We start from the raw sequence: 14295 nt of genomic DNA, 5'->3' as shown, positions 1-14295 counted from the left end.
CCTGTGTCTGCGCGGCTGACCACCCCTTGCCAGCAAGCTTGAAGCTGGATCTTGAAAGAACCAGGAGTAACTGCATGTTGGAGGGGCTCGGCTCCAGCCAGAGCCTGGGCAGGGCAGGGCTGGGGGGCGGGGGTGCAACCCCAGTCTTGTGGGGGTGGGGCAAAGGAGCAGCATTCGGCTGGCTGGGACAGGGGCCTGCAGGGCTGCTCCGGAGGCCTCAGCCACAATACTCCCGCTCGATGCTGGCCATCAGCTCCTCTTCCGAGTAGTCGTAGGAGATGGCACAGATGCCCGACTGCCTCTCAGGCCTCCTGCAGCTGCTGTCCGGGGCTCTGGGGGCCAGAAACACAGACAGCGGCGTCAGGAGACAAGATGTTACCTTCAAACTCATCATCTCTCCGATGGCCTACCCATTCGGGGACGTCTGATCCGTGCTAAAACCAAAACCCGAAAACCTTTGCCCTTCTTATTCTTTTACAGGACAGGCCTCTGCTTATTTCTCTTGCTTCATTGCCTATGACCTTGTCTGCCAAGACCTTACGTACCCTGCCTGGAAGCCAGCCCCTGGGGCGTTTCGGGGTCAGGGCCCGAGTTCAAATCCCAGCTCTGCCACTTACTAGGGCTGTGACCTTGGACAAGGCGTTTGTATCTCTGAGCATGGTTGGTTTTTTCCTCCCCCTCTAAGTGGAGACATATTTCTAAGTCCATTCTGGAGCATGAATAAGATAACACACAGCACGCGACACCCAGTCCTACACATGGCCTAGCCCTGAGCAAATGTGTGCTGCCTTTCGAGACACCTGTTGCCTGATTTACTCACGGGCCGGCACCCTTGTTGTAGGGGCAGGGGCGGGGGGTGGTGAACAGAGCTGCTCAGGACAAAACTGGGCATGGCAAAAGTGACCAGAGCCACACCCCTGTTCCTGTTGCCCGGGCTCCAGAAAGTGGTTCCCACCAGCCTGTACCTGGTGGCCCATCCCCTCTCTGACTTTCTGGACATCACAGGAACTTTTGGGTGGTGTACCCTGTACCCCAAACTTCCCTTTCTCTCAGGCTGCTCCCTGCTAGTGTTGCCTGGCACTGGCCTTGGCCTTCCCGGAACCTCTCACAGGAGGGAGGGCGTGGGCACGGTTCAGGCTGCATCTGGAGGAGAGCTGAGCTCTGCAGCCCAGAGCTGCCTGTCGCCAGTTGGGGGACAGCAAGCCCACCAGCCTACTCTGTCGTGCTAGAGAAGGAGCCCGCACGGCTCCGCCGGTTAGACAGCTGGGGCCACTTCCTTCTGTGAACTCAGGGAGCCGGGCTGGGAGATTCTTGGACAAGTGGGGACAGGAGCCTCCAGAGCCACCGAGCTCCCCACCCCATGCGCCCTCAGCTTCTGTTACCCAATCCTGAGACCTCAGGTCAGGCCAGCCCTGTCCTCAAATCCTGCCCAACCGGCTCAGCCCTGCCTCTTCCATGTCCTTCTGCAGATGTCATCAAGGATGATCGGGACTGGGGGGTCAAGGCCCACATGGCCCAGGGCCACATCAAATGTTCTTCCAACAAGCGTTTGGGAGACACCTGACCATGTGCCTGGAACGGTGAGGGACCAGACATGGGTCGGGTGTTCGCGCTGCCTTCGAGAGGCAGAGTGAGGCCGGAAGCCAGACGGCCATGTGCGCCTCCTGCCTTACAGGTCACGAGTGTGGAGGCTGGGGGCCCGCCGACAAGGGGACACCCCAGCTTGCCAAGGATGGGGGTGGGGGGCGAGCGTTTGGGGAGAGATACTTTAACAGGGCTTTGAAGGATTTTTTTCTTCAGCATTTTATTACAAAGACTTCTAAGCATCCAGAAAGTTTGAAATTGTAGATTCAACAATGAAGTAAATACACTTTTTTTTTTTTTGGCTGTATTTACTTTATCACACATCTCCTCCGTCTGATTTCTGGAGGTATTTCAAAGTAAACTGCAGGCGTTAGGACATTTCTCCCAGAAATGCTGCTCTGCCGGGTTCTGACCGCAGAGCAGGGACTGGGGGAGGAGGCCAGGAGGGAAGAGGGGCCGCTGCCTCTGAGAGCTGGGGGGGGGGCCCCGGAGCGCCTCTGAGAGCTGGGGGGGGCCCCGGAGCGCCTCTGAGAGCTGGGGGGGGGCCCCGGAGCGCCTCTGAGAGCTGGGGGGGGGCCCCCGGAGCGCCTCTGAGAGCTGGGGGGGGGCCCCGGAGCGCCTCTGAGAGCTGTGGGGGGGCCCCGGAGCGCCTCTGCGAGCTGGGGGGGGCCCCGGAGCGCCTCTGAGAGCTGGGGGGGGGCCCCGGAGCGCCTCTGAGAGCTGTGGGGGGGCCCCCCGGAGCGCCCGCAGGCAGAGAGGGGGATGGGGAACCACGGCAGATGTGGGGCGGGATCCAGGGGCTCTCCTTAGAGGCCACAGAGCCCAAGTTTGGGGACCAGAGGAAGCGCACTCCAGTCTGAGCCTGGGGAGAGCCAGCCTCCCTTGGAGCTTGCCTCCATGGCCCTCCCCTCCTCCCGGGCAGCAGGGGGACGGAGCCGGCTGAGCCTCCCATGAAAGCAGGGGAGGGAGGGAGGGAGGAGTGGACCCCAGTAAGGGTGGTGGCCTCCTGGAGTGTGCAGGGAGCGAAGGGGCCCCCTCGGTTAAGAGGCAGAAGAAAGAGCTGATTGATTCCAGGTAGAATTTAACCCTTCTAAACTCCTCAGGTTGACGAAAGCTGGAAAAGTCACACTAATTCTCTTTAAAATCAGTGGAAACATTCAGCCAGCGCTGAGCTGGAGCCCACAGGCAGGCGTGTCCCCAGGTCCCCAGCACAGAGCCGCAGGCACGGGCCTCTGGGTCAGCCCAGCAGCGCCGCCGGGACCCCTGGCGCAGCTACTGCAGAGGGACCCCGTGTCCCCCCTTGTGTCCGAGACCACCCCCAGATGCCGGGTGCCAAGCCCATCCCCGGTCCATACAAGGAGGGGAGGCGGGTCGGAAGGAGGACCAGGGCTCTCCACCGAGCTGACCAGGGCTCTGGGCCCAGACCACTGGTGCCGGAGGGTGTAAGTGTTCCCACTTCCCGGGGTCCCAGCCTGCTCGCACTCGAGAGCCGTGGCCAGTGGCTGCAGCTCAACACTTGGTGCCCTCTCTACCTGGGGGAGCTCCCGGCTCTCCATGACCTCAGGGCCCTGTGCTAACTGCCACCTGCCAGCATCCAGCGTCCTCAGCTGGAGATGCTGCCCAGATGCTCCCTCCTCTTGCCTCCTCTGCGACCCCCCCCCACGGCCTTCCAACCAGCTGAACCATCACCAGCTCCTCTGAGAACCCTGAGGCCTCTCCTGTCCCCTCTCTGAGCTCCCAGGAGCCCACTGCCTGCGCTTGTGAACAGGGGTTTTAAAAGCATTTTCCTGATAAAATTGAAACAGAATTAAAGGGGTCCCATCTGCAATCCCTCTGGGCTGTAAACCCCAGAAGGATCGTCGGCAGGTGCCCCCAGCACACACTTTCTGCGTGAATGAGGGAGATCGGGAAGGCCCTCGATGATCTGGGTCAGAGCCTCTCTCTGGGGGAAGGTCACGGCGGCCGTGAGACTGGAGGGCTTCTGCATGTTTCCATGGAAGGTACCTTCCCTGGCCGGGACCGTTCCTGGACGGCGGGAGCTGCATCGGGCAGTGAGCTGGGACCTGGGACTTGGGGGCCACACAAGAAGCTGTGGCCTCTGGCGGAGGGAATGCGCTTGCCCCAGCCTTGCACTCACCTGGACACTCCAGCGCTCTCCGGGGGCTCATCAGCGCTCTGCTTCGAGGACACCTTGAGAAGGACAAAAGGAAGAAGCATCAAAAGTTTGTCAGGGGTGCGGCCCACCTGGGTCCTGGGTTTCTGCCGGCAGCGGACGGCCACCGCGGTCCTCGAAAAACCACAGCCGGAAAGGCTCCCTCTGGCTTCCTGGGTCCCTCTGCTTCCTTCACAGGTGGGAAAGGTGACTTGATAAAGTTCACAGAAGCAGCTCCCTGTGACCGACCACACCCTGCGCTCTCTCACCTCCAGGCCTTCCCCTCGCCTCCACCAAGCTCTCTCTGTCCCTAGGAAAGGGTGTGGAGCACACATCCGTCTGTGGGCTTTTCCAGCGGTCGGGGCCGAGCCCTGGGCCCGCACCAGCCTGTCCCGGGGACCACAGCTTTACGATGAACTAGACATCTGGTAAAGCAGGTCCTCCCACCCCACTTTTTTTTTTTTTTTTTTAAGAATCTTGAATACTCTCTGTTCTTTGCCTTCCCGCATATTCGAATTGGCCTATTCCATGGGAAACAAAAATCTTGGGGATTTTGTTCGGGTGATATAAAGCCACAGATCATTTGGGGGGGGAATTGATATCTTTATAATAATTGGCCTTGTGATTTATGAACTGGGACTGTTTCCCCTTCATTCAGGCCTTTAATGTCCTTTTTTTTTTACGTCTTTATTTATTTATTTGGGAGAGAGACAGAGAGACAGTGAAGCGGGGGTAGGGGCAGAGGGAGAGGGAGACGCAGACTCCCTGCTGAGCAGGGAGCCTGACCTGGGGCTGGATCCCAGGACCCTGAGATCATGACCTGAGCCGAAGGTAGATGGTTAACTGACTGAGCTGCCCAGATGTCCCGGATGTCTCTTTTTAGACCAGTTCCTAGATACTTGTATTTGCAATGCTATTACCACTGTCATCTTTTTAAAATTTTTATTTTTTTAAATTTTTTTTTAAAGATTTTATTTCTTTATTTGACAGGCAGAGATCACAAGTAGCCAGAGAGTCAGGCAGAGAGAGAGAGGGAAGCAGACTCCCTGCTGAGCAGAGCCCAGGGCGGGGCTCCATCCCAGGACACTGAGATCATGACCTGAGCCAAAGGCAGAGACTTAACCCACTGAGCGACCCAGGCGCCCCTTTATTTTATTTTTTTTAACGATTTTATTTACTTATTTGAGAGGGAGTGGCGGAGAGAGAAGCAGACTCCCCATTGAGCAGGAATCCCAATGCAGGGCTCGATCCCAGGACCCCAGGATCATGACCTGAGCCAAAGGCAGACGCACAATTGATGGAGCCACCTAGACACCACAACATAAACTTTTTAAATAAAATTTTATATCTCTTGTTGTTATAGAAATATGACTGAAATATATATATTTGGGGGGCTGGTGAATTTACTAACTCTTGTATTAGCCCTAATAATTTATTTATAGATTCTTTTTGTATTATTTTTGTTCTCATTCACATTCTCTAACAGCCATTTGATTTCCCCCTAGGCTTTCTGTACTCCTGGTGTTACATGAAAAGAAATGATAACTGACTTCTTTGTCTTGCTCCCTTAGAAAGGGAAAGTTTCTATTGTTTCACAACTTAATGTCTGCTGTGGGTTTTTTCTCAAGCATCCTGGATCAGAGCCTCGTCTGGGTGCCATGGGCTGGTCATTTCTCCAGCTCCGTCTTCCAATGTGCTGATCTCTATCTACATCTTTGTCTGGTCTCCTGCTAACCCACACCATTGGGATCTTTGACTTTATTTATTCTAGTTTTCCTTTCTACAAGTTCGGTTTGGTTCTTTTTCAAATACATCATGTCACTTTCTCTAGGCCCTTGTGCTTTGCAGGTATTTTCTTTAAACATAATAAACATAAATCAACTATTACCTGTTCCTGGTAATCCAAATAACTGAAGTGTTCACTGATCTATTTTGGAGGGGCGAGGGGCAGGAGCAGAGGGAGAAGGAGACCCTCAAGCAGATTCCCCACTGATCATGAAGTCTAACCCAGGGCTCAATCCCAGGACCCTGAGATCATGACCTGAGCTGAAATTGAAAGTTGGACACTTAACCAATTGAGCCACCCAAGTACCTCTTCACTCATCTGTTTTTGTTAACTATTTTTTCTTCTGGTTTTTACTGGGTTCTTTCCATAGTTGGTTATTTCCTGTTGTGTGCTGCTCATTGTCCTTGGAAACGTCTTTGTGAGTATTCCTCGGGGCCTAAGAGGAAGATGACTTTTTTCCAGGTATCTCGGTGGCATTTCTAGCCTGGGACCACTTGAAATTAAATCTATGCATTTAGGCCTGGTAGAGGGACCTTCCTTATTCTGCAGACAATGGGGAGTTTTAAAGGCTTTGGTTTTTTTTTTCCTTTTCTTAGTGGAATAATTGCTTTCCGTCATTCCATGATCCTACACAGCCAATAGAGAGAACTGAACTTTTCCCCCAATGGAAGCTGCTTATATCCCCTCCGATTTCTGTTTTAAAGCCCTTCTCCATCCTCCAACTCAGAGATGTAATCACATGAGTCAATCACTCACCAGCCCTTCACCCAGCACCCCAGCACGCCCAGAGCTCCATCAGCGGCCACACAGACATGCGCTCTGCACTTGAGGTGCCAGAAATGTCACCAGAAAAGTAAGTCTTAAACACACCAAACAGTTGGCTGGATGTGTAAGAGCACAGTGCTGGGTGCTGGGAGGTGGATGTTGCTATAAAATGTGCGACTGGGGAAGGTGGGCACTACAGTAGTCAGAAGCACGAGTTTCGAAAGAGAGATAGCCCAAAGCCTGGCCTACCAGCACTGTGGTTCGGCGTGGATGTCTTGACCTTTCTAAGCAGTGGTTTCCTCGTGTGCAAAGCAAGTTTACTGGGAGATACTTTAAAGTCATCCCAAAGTGCCTGGCACTTAGTAAGTTCTCAGTAAACACTGGCTGTTACTGTTTCTATTGTCATCGGACAGATGCGATAGACCATGCTGTCCTCTAGTTATTAACCCATTAGATTAGTTAGTCCTCCCCAGCAAGAGTACCACTTCTCCCAAGCTTACAGCTCTCCAAGCTGAGCACAGGACAAACACGGGGTATTTTCTGAATTAAGCCGAATGTCAAGTTGCTGGGTTGTTATAATCTTGAGTTTAAATTCTGTATAGCAGTTGGCATAGTAGAGTAAAAATGGCATAATAGAGAAAAGGGTTCAAATCCCAGTTGTGGGTGCCTGGGTGGCTCAGTTGGTTAAGCAGCTGCCTTCGGCTCGGGTCATGATCCCAGCGTCCTGGGATCGAGTCCCACATCAGGCTCCTTGCTCGGCAGGGAGCCTGCTTCTCCCTCTGCCTCTGCCTGCCATTCTGTCTGCCTGTGCTCTCTCTCTCTCTCTCTCTGACAAATCAATAAAATCTTAAAAACAACAAAACAAAAAAACAAATCCCAGTTGTGTCATTTAATAATGATATGCCTTTGGATGGATTGTGAGGCTCTCTGAGCCTCAGTTTACCCATTTGCATAATGGTATCTTGGCTCCTCAGGACTGCTGTGAGATGAGAGATTATCCATCCGGCTCATCCTTAGAGTAACAGCAATCCTACAGATGACCAAGAAACACCACTTGAAGTATGTGAACCAATATCCAGTCTAGGGTAACCTCTGATGAAGTCCCACAGGCAGATGACCAGAGTGCGTGATGAGGTTGGTCCAGGGGACTTGGTCTTGGTCTTTGAGGCATAACCAGAGGTTCCTATACAATACACTCTTCCCTGAGAAAAGCTCTGATGTGTTTCTTGGGGAATGTTAGTGATGGGAAGTGGAAGAAAACACACACTGGGTGTGTCCTGTCGATGCCAGCCCCGTGGGGATGGGCAGGGGAGGGCCAGCCAGCCTCAATGTGCTTCTGGTAAAGGTTGTTCTTGCCTACCCAACACGCCAAGTGGAGGCTGGCCCCAGAGCAATGGTGCACAGCCCAGTCCCAGCAGTACCGCCAAGAGCTGACCGTGACCGCTGGTGGCTGGCGACCTTGCCATGGGGAACTTACTATCATGGCACATTTCTTTGAACACTCATTCTTGCCTTTGGGGAATATAAAGATGAAGAGGAGATGACTTCTAAGTCAGCAAGGAATTCACAGTCGGAAGAGGGACAGAGAGTAGGGATGGAGTGAAGAAAGAAGACAGGAAGTAACACACACACACACACACACACACACACACACACACTTACCCCCGCTGCCTCTTGAAGCCACCCATCCCATCTCAGAGCAGCTCAGACTATCTGAATGTTCTTTTTTTTGTTGTTCTGTTTTGTTTTAAGTAGGCTCCACACTGGGCATGGAGCCCAATGCAGGGCTTGAACTCATGAGTCTGAGACTGACACCCAAGCAGAGATCAAGATTTGGGCGCTTAATCAAGTGAGCCACCCAGGTGCCCATGAATGTTCTTTTTAATTAAAAACAAAATTCCATGATAAAATGCACATAGCCTAAAATTCACCATCTTAACCATTCTGAAGTGTATATTCCAGTAATTTTTTTAAATTTTATTCATTTATTTGACAGACAGAGATCGCAGGTAGCCAGAGAGGAGGGCAGAGAGAGAGGCAGAAGCAGGCTCCCTGCTGAGCAGAAAGTCTGATGCGGAGCTCCATTCCAGGACCCTGGGATCATGACCTGAGCTGAAGGCAGAGGCTTTAACCCACTGAGCCACCCAGGCACCACAAAGACTTTATGTATATTCCAGGATTAAGTACATTCATATTGTTGTGCAACCAATCTCGAGAGCTCTTTCCATCTTGCAAAACAGAGACTTTGTCCCCACTAAACAGCTCCCCGTCCTGTGCATCCCCACCCCAAGCCCCCTCCTACTGGCTCTATGAGTCTGACCACCTTGTCTAAGTGCAGACCTAGAGCATTTGTGCTCTCGCATCTGGCTGATCTCAGCTGACGCGTCTTTGGGGTTCATCCACGTTGGAGCAGGTATCAGGATGTCCTTCCCTTTTAAGGCTGGTTAATATCCTGCTGCGTGTGTGTACTACATTCTGCTTCTCCATCCGGCTGTCGGGTCACTTGTACATTTTGGCTGCTGCGAATACCACTCTTGTGAACAGGGCTAGACAGAGATCTCTTTGGGACCCTGCTTTCAACTCTCTCGGGTGCCCGTGAAAGTCTTTGCTTACATGGCCACCAACCTGCCTCCCGACGGCTTTCGGTCACTGGGCCTGCCTGCATTCCCAGGAGCTCCAGAGAAGAGAAGCAGTAGTTTGCCAGCCATCCCCAGCGTTTTCAACGTCATGCTATCTGCACCCTTGCGCCTCTCGTCAGTTTCAGCCGGAAGCCGCTTCCATCGTCACCTGCTTTGGCCAGCCCCCTCATCACCAGACTCTGTGAACGTTGTCACAAATACAGTTTCTCCCAGCGGGAGAGTCAGACCTTTGCAGGATCAGCCTGTCTCCACTGCCTCGCTGCTTTCCCTGCCACCAACGGCGACACACTGCTGGCCTCACGGGGCAGCTAGGACTGGGCACACCGTCACCAGCGGGGACTGCACACCCTGCAGCGGGGTTCGGAAGGGACGTGGTGCTCTTGCTTTCATAATCTCCCTGATGGCTCAGGCTTGTTCCATTTGCTCCATCTTTACTGAAGTTTCTTCCTATGCGCGAGGTCTGAGTGTGCGGTCCTTTCCTTATCAATGCATTTCAGCCTTTCGCTTGACTTTGTCAGATGTGGACTATGTTAGCCAGCTCACTGAGGCAGCAAAGGGAGGTTGGATGAAAAGCAAAGACACAGCAGCCCCTGCTGGCGGCTCCAAGCCTAGCGTGGACACATGTTTCAGCCACCAGCCAGCTGGCAGCTGGCCACCTCTGGGCCAGACAGACACTGGGAGCCCCGGGGGGCCATGGCGCCTGGGCTGAGGCCGGTGGCCGTGGGAACTGGGCTGAACTCAGGTAGCGCGTGAGTGTGTGTGGGTGGGCGGGGGGTATGTGTGTCATCACTCGCGATCCTGTGCAGGCTTGGAGGAACACACCAGCGCTGGGGAGGGAGTGAATCAGAGGGTCTCTTAGTCTCCTCACACTCCTACACTAGGCGCTTTGGAAAAAGCAAATTATCAGTGGTTAATTTTTAGGAAATGTACTGTATCTTTTACTTACCAAAATGTCTCTGCTCTGTTTCTTCTATTTAGAGAAGAAGTTTTAACTCTTTTAACTCTTCATGTTCACACAAACACGCGCGTGCGCGCGCGTGCCAGTGATGTGCAGAATTGCCACAGATGAGTGAGGAATCCAGTCTGGTAGCCTTCCACGGTAAAGCACCCCGGCCGCCAGCACCTCTGTGGTCCTCCCTGCTTCCCTTGGCCATGCTCCTGCCTCCCGGCAACCACTGTCCCTGTGGATTTGTGGCTCCATCTGGAAGCCACGACCAGTGTGGAATCACAAAGCATGCGCCCTTTTCCTGGCTTCTGTCCCTCAGTGTAGGATTCTGAGATCCATCCACATTGTGTGTAGAGACATTTCACTGTGCCCAGTGTGGGGCTCGAACTCATGACCCCAGGATCAAGAGTCGCGTGCTCCACCCACTGATCCCACCAGGCATCCCAGTAGTTTTCTCCCTTTTATGGCCGGGTAATAATATTCCACAGCCCGGGAAGATGTCCCCTTCTTCATTATCGAAGAATTATCCTTCTTGGAAGCCCAGGTTGGTCCGGTTGGTTGAGGGTTTTCTGGCTCCTTGTCTCATGATGGACACTTGAACACATAGTGTGGAGAGAACAGCGTGAGGGCAGCCCTGGCGCCTGGCCTCCCCACCTCCACCAGGTCCCCTGTTGTGCCTTGGGTTGCTGGGGGGGGGGGGGCGGGGGGGGGTCCAGCCCTCCCGCCGCCAGGGGGCGCGCCTGTCCCGACACGCCCCACTCCAAGGAGGTTCTGCGTGAATCAAATGACAACCAGACTTTTCCCGAAGGAGGCTCTGACTCTGAGACCATCGGTCGGTCGGGGAGCCCCACCTCCCTTCACAAGCCCAAGCCTTCACGAAAGTGTTTCCAAAGAGAATGAAGGCCTGGAGAAGCGAAACGGGATTGGAGGAAAAGGACAATCAGTTGCATGTATAGTGTTTTCTCACCTTATAAAGCACAACCACATTCATTTTCACACCATTATAGACACTGGGGCACTGGGGACTCAGCTGGACTCACGGATGGGCTGCAGGTGGACCGTTGCCCACCCTGGGGGCGGCCCCGATCTGGGGGCGCGGGCCCTTGCATGGGGAGGGAGATGACCTGGCGTGGCTCCCAGGGGGCCTGCCCGGCCCTGGGGCAGCTCTCCCTGCTGAGCCCCAAAGACCCCCGATTCAAATGAGATGGGGACCTCATGGCCTTGACTCCCTTCGGGGCTAGTGCTTGATTCTCCAACTGGAAAGAGACCACCAGGTTCCTGGACACTGGATGTTGGGAGGAAGAGGCCAGTGGTCTCCTTCCTTGCTGGTATCGGGCTCCTGGCCCTGAAGGAGGTAAGAACCTTGGGTCTCCCCAGACTCTTGCTGGCCCCTCACCAGGCACCCCTTGTCCCAGCCCCTGAGGGAGCGAGAGCTCCTGGGTCCAGAAAGTCTTCACCAGCACCGCTGGGTGTCAGGCATGTGACCGCGACCCCCACCCTCCCTGCCCTTCGCCTCTCCACCTGCACTCAGTAGCCACTGCTGAGGCTCAGGTCAGGCCAGGCGCTGTGGGGCTGGGCTCTCACCCCGTGCACAGCAGCCACCATCCTGCAGCCAAGGAGGGAGGGAGCCCTCTGAGGTCACCCGCCGACCCACATCTGCAGGCACTGTGCATCTCGCAGTTCACAGCCTCACTGTGTTTACAGGTCCCCTGAGGGGAGGACTCTGCCTTCAGCGTTTGATCTTCTCCAGGCTTAATCTCCTTCTCCCCCAGTCCAAGTGCTTCCCCCCACCACACCCCAGCCCCGCTGTCTGCAGACTGATGTTCACGAACCACTCTCTGCAGTGGACATGAGTCTCAGACGGCCCCTGGAACTGGTCCGCCTCCCACCCCGACCCGCCGTGTAAGGCACTGAGCGTGATCATCGGCTCAACTACACAAGCAAGAAGCCCCGGCGTCTTTCTAGAAACTCGCCTTCCTTTGCTTGTCGCACCTGCCACCCGGTCTTCTCCCACCTTCTCTGCCCTGGTTCAGTGCAGTGCCCGCCTACCCAAGCGTCCCACTCCTGCACTGTCCCCGCTCATTCGCTCCCCGCTGCCACCTCTGACCTTCAGAAAGGGAGGCTGGCCCGGAGAGCAGGCACGAGGCACGAGAAATAAGGCGATGTCTCCGGGAGGGGACCTGGGGAAAAGGTGGCGACGGTGGGAGGGACACTTGCTTTTCGGGACATCTTTCACATCTTCTCGCCTGTGCGTGTCTATTACCTCTTCTGATTTTAAAATCAACATTTAAGTATAATAAACACAGACAACTTCTATGAGCTCCCCACTGTCTACAGGATGAATTTCCACCCCTTAGCCTAGAGGGCTGCGAAATCCGGACTCGAGGCGACCCGCGTGCCTTTTGCACTCCACCCATCATCCCCTCGCTGTCCGGCTAGAAGGGGCTGCACACTGTTTCATCCCTTTGGGTTTTCCACATGCTGCCCCCTCTGGAAGGCTTCATCCCCTTCCTGCTGCTGGTAAACTCAACCGATCCTTCAGAACCAGCTCAGACTTCAATACTTCTGACACACCTGTGCTGCGGGGCTTCCCTGATGAACAACAAAGGTGCATTTATATGGCCCTCCAGAACACAGCTAGGAGCTTTCTGTGTCAGCACTACGTTTGACTCCTCCATGTTTCCTAGATTGCTCAAAAACTGCCTACTCCCCCCGCTCAAATTTGTGTGCTTTAGTATAAATCACATCTGAATGCAGACGGACAGTAACTCTTCAAAACAGTGGCTTTATTTTCTTTGCCAAAAGTCCATCACATCATCCATCACGTTCAAGTCTCTCTGGTGATCTGCTTTCCAGCCACGTAATCATTTGATTGCTGTCTTCCCCTTCACCTCCCACGGTAGCTGTGAACCTGGGCTACGCCGAAGTCCTGGGCTGGTGGGAACACAAGCCTTATCCAGGTCCTCCTCTGCTAGAGCAAAACGGAACCTTCACAAAAATGCTGAAGACGGATTCATTCCGCCTAACTAGAACGCATGATTGGCCTAGACCTTCTTGTTAAAAAAAAAAAAAAAAGTGCTACCTTTGCAGCAACAATAAAGTTTCCAGAAAATGAGGGGCACCTGGCTGGCTCAGTCAATAGAGCGTGTGATTCTTGATGCTGGGGTTGTGAGTTCAAGTCCCGAGTTGGATATAGGGATTATTTAAAAATAAGAACTTTAGGGGTGTCTGGGTAGCTCAGTCAGTTAAACACCTGCCTTCGGCTCAGGTCATGATCTCAGGGTCCTGGGATCAAGCCCCGCATAGGGCTCCCGCTCAGCAGGGAGCCTGCTTCTCCTTCTCCCACTCCCCCTGCTTGTGTTCCCTCTCTTGCTGTCTCTGTCAAATAAATAAAATCTTCAAAAAAAAAAAAAAAAAAAACCAAACCAAGATCTATAGGGGCACCTGGGTGGCTCAGTTGGTTAAGCGTTGGACTCTTGATTTCACTCGGGTCGTGATCTCAGGGTCCTGGGATCTGGCCACTTCAGGCTCTGCACGCAGGAGGGAGCCTGCTGGAGATTCTCTTCCTCCGCCTCTCCCCACTCACTCGCATGCTCTCTCTGTCTCTCTTTTTTTCCTCTCTCAAACATAAATAAAATACATCTTTAAAAAATAAAAACAAATAAAATCCAAAAAAAAAAAACAAAACAAAAAACTTCCCCAAAAACAAACTTCCCTAGATCTTGATCAGCCCAGATTTATGAGGCAGGAGGGGGAACTAAGTCTGAAGGACATAATGTGGTAGTAAAGGGGCAGAATTTGTGTTTATTGGGTTGTATCAGAATTTCCTCTCTAAGAATGCCCTTGAATTTTACTAGTGCATTTAATCTCAAAGACTTTGTATATCCAGCCCGTCTGGGACTGAGGTTTTATGGTTCATTGGGCTTCCTAAAAGAGCCATCCTTGACCATCTACTGCCACTGCACTGGAAAAAGAACCTTCCCGAAAGCATTGACTACACTCTGGTCCCTTGCCCCTCATTCTCCATGAACCCCAGCCCGCCCCGCTTCCCCCACGCTCTTCCCGAGGGCTCTAGGGATCTCCAGGTGGCTGAGGTCAGTGGCCAGCTCCCTGGCCTCACCCTGTTCATCCCATCGAGCAGCGTTTACAAGAGCTGCTCCCCTCTCCCTTCTTGAAACACTTCCTTCCCTTGGTTTCCAGACATGGCGTCCTCTTGGATTTTCCCCCCGTTACTGGTTGTCCCCTTTAGCATGTGTCCTTATCTTTTCCGCGTCTAAACACAGCAGGGCCAGGTCCTCGGCTCCTCTCACACAAACTCACACACATACACTCTGGCAGCCATGCTTGCCTGGCACACACGAGGGTGTTAGCTGGCATCGTTGTTACTGGTGTTCTGGTCGACCCTCCACATGCCTCTGCTCTG

At 53.6% G+C, this 14295-nt stretch overlaps 1 protein-coding gene across 3 annotated transcripts in view; it reads right to left on the bottom strand.

Moving 5' to 3' along the window:
• Positions 1-51: 51 nt before the first annotated feature.
• CYS1 (cystin 1) overlaps positions 52-14295 on the bottom strand; it is a 19476-nt gene continuing 5232 nt past the window's right edge. The window contains exons 2-3 of one of the 3 annotated variants that reach the window (XM_059132678.1): positions 3722-3774; positions 52-332 (exon numbers count right to left, since the gene is read on the bottom strand). In XM_059132678.1, the coding sequence (XP_058988661.1) occupies positions 218-332; positions 3722-3774 (168 nt within the window). In that variant the 3' untranslated portion in view covers positions 52-217. Of the gene's footprint in view, positions 333-3721; positions 3775-12640; positions 12844-14295 lie in introns of those variants that run through there. The other 2 variants (XM_059132679.1, XM_059132680.1) reach the window with 2 other exon arrangements.

The sequence above is a fragment of the Mustela lutreola genome, chromosome 9, assembly GCF_030435805.1.
Source record: "Mustela lutreola isolate mMusLut2 chromosome 9, mMusLut2.pri, whole genome shotgun sequence".
Lineage (NCBI taxonomy): Eukaryota > Metazoa > Chordata > Mammalia > Carnivora > Mustelidae > Mustela > Mustela lutreola.
This window is presented reverse-complemented; position numbering and strand designations above follow the sequence as displayed.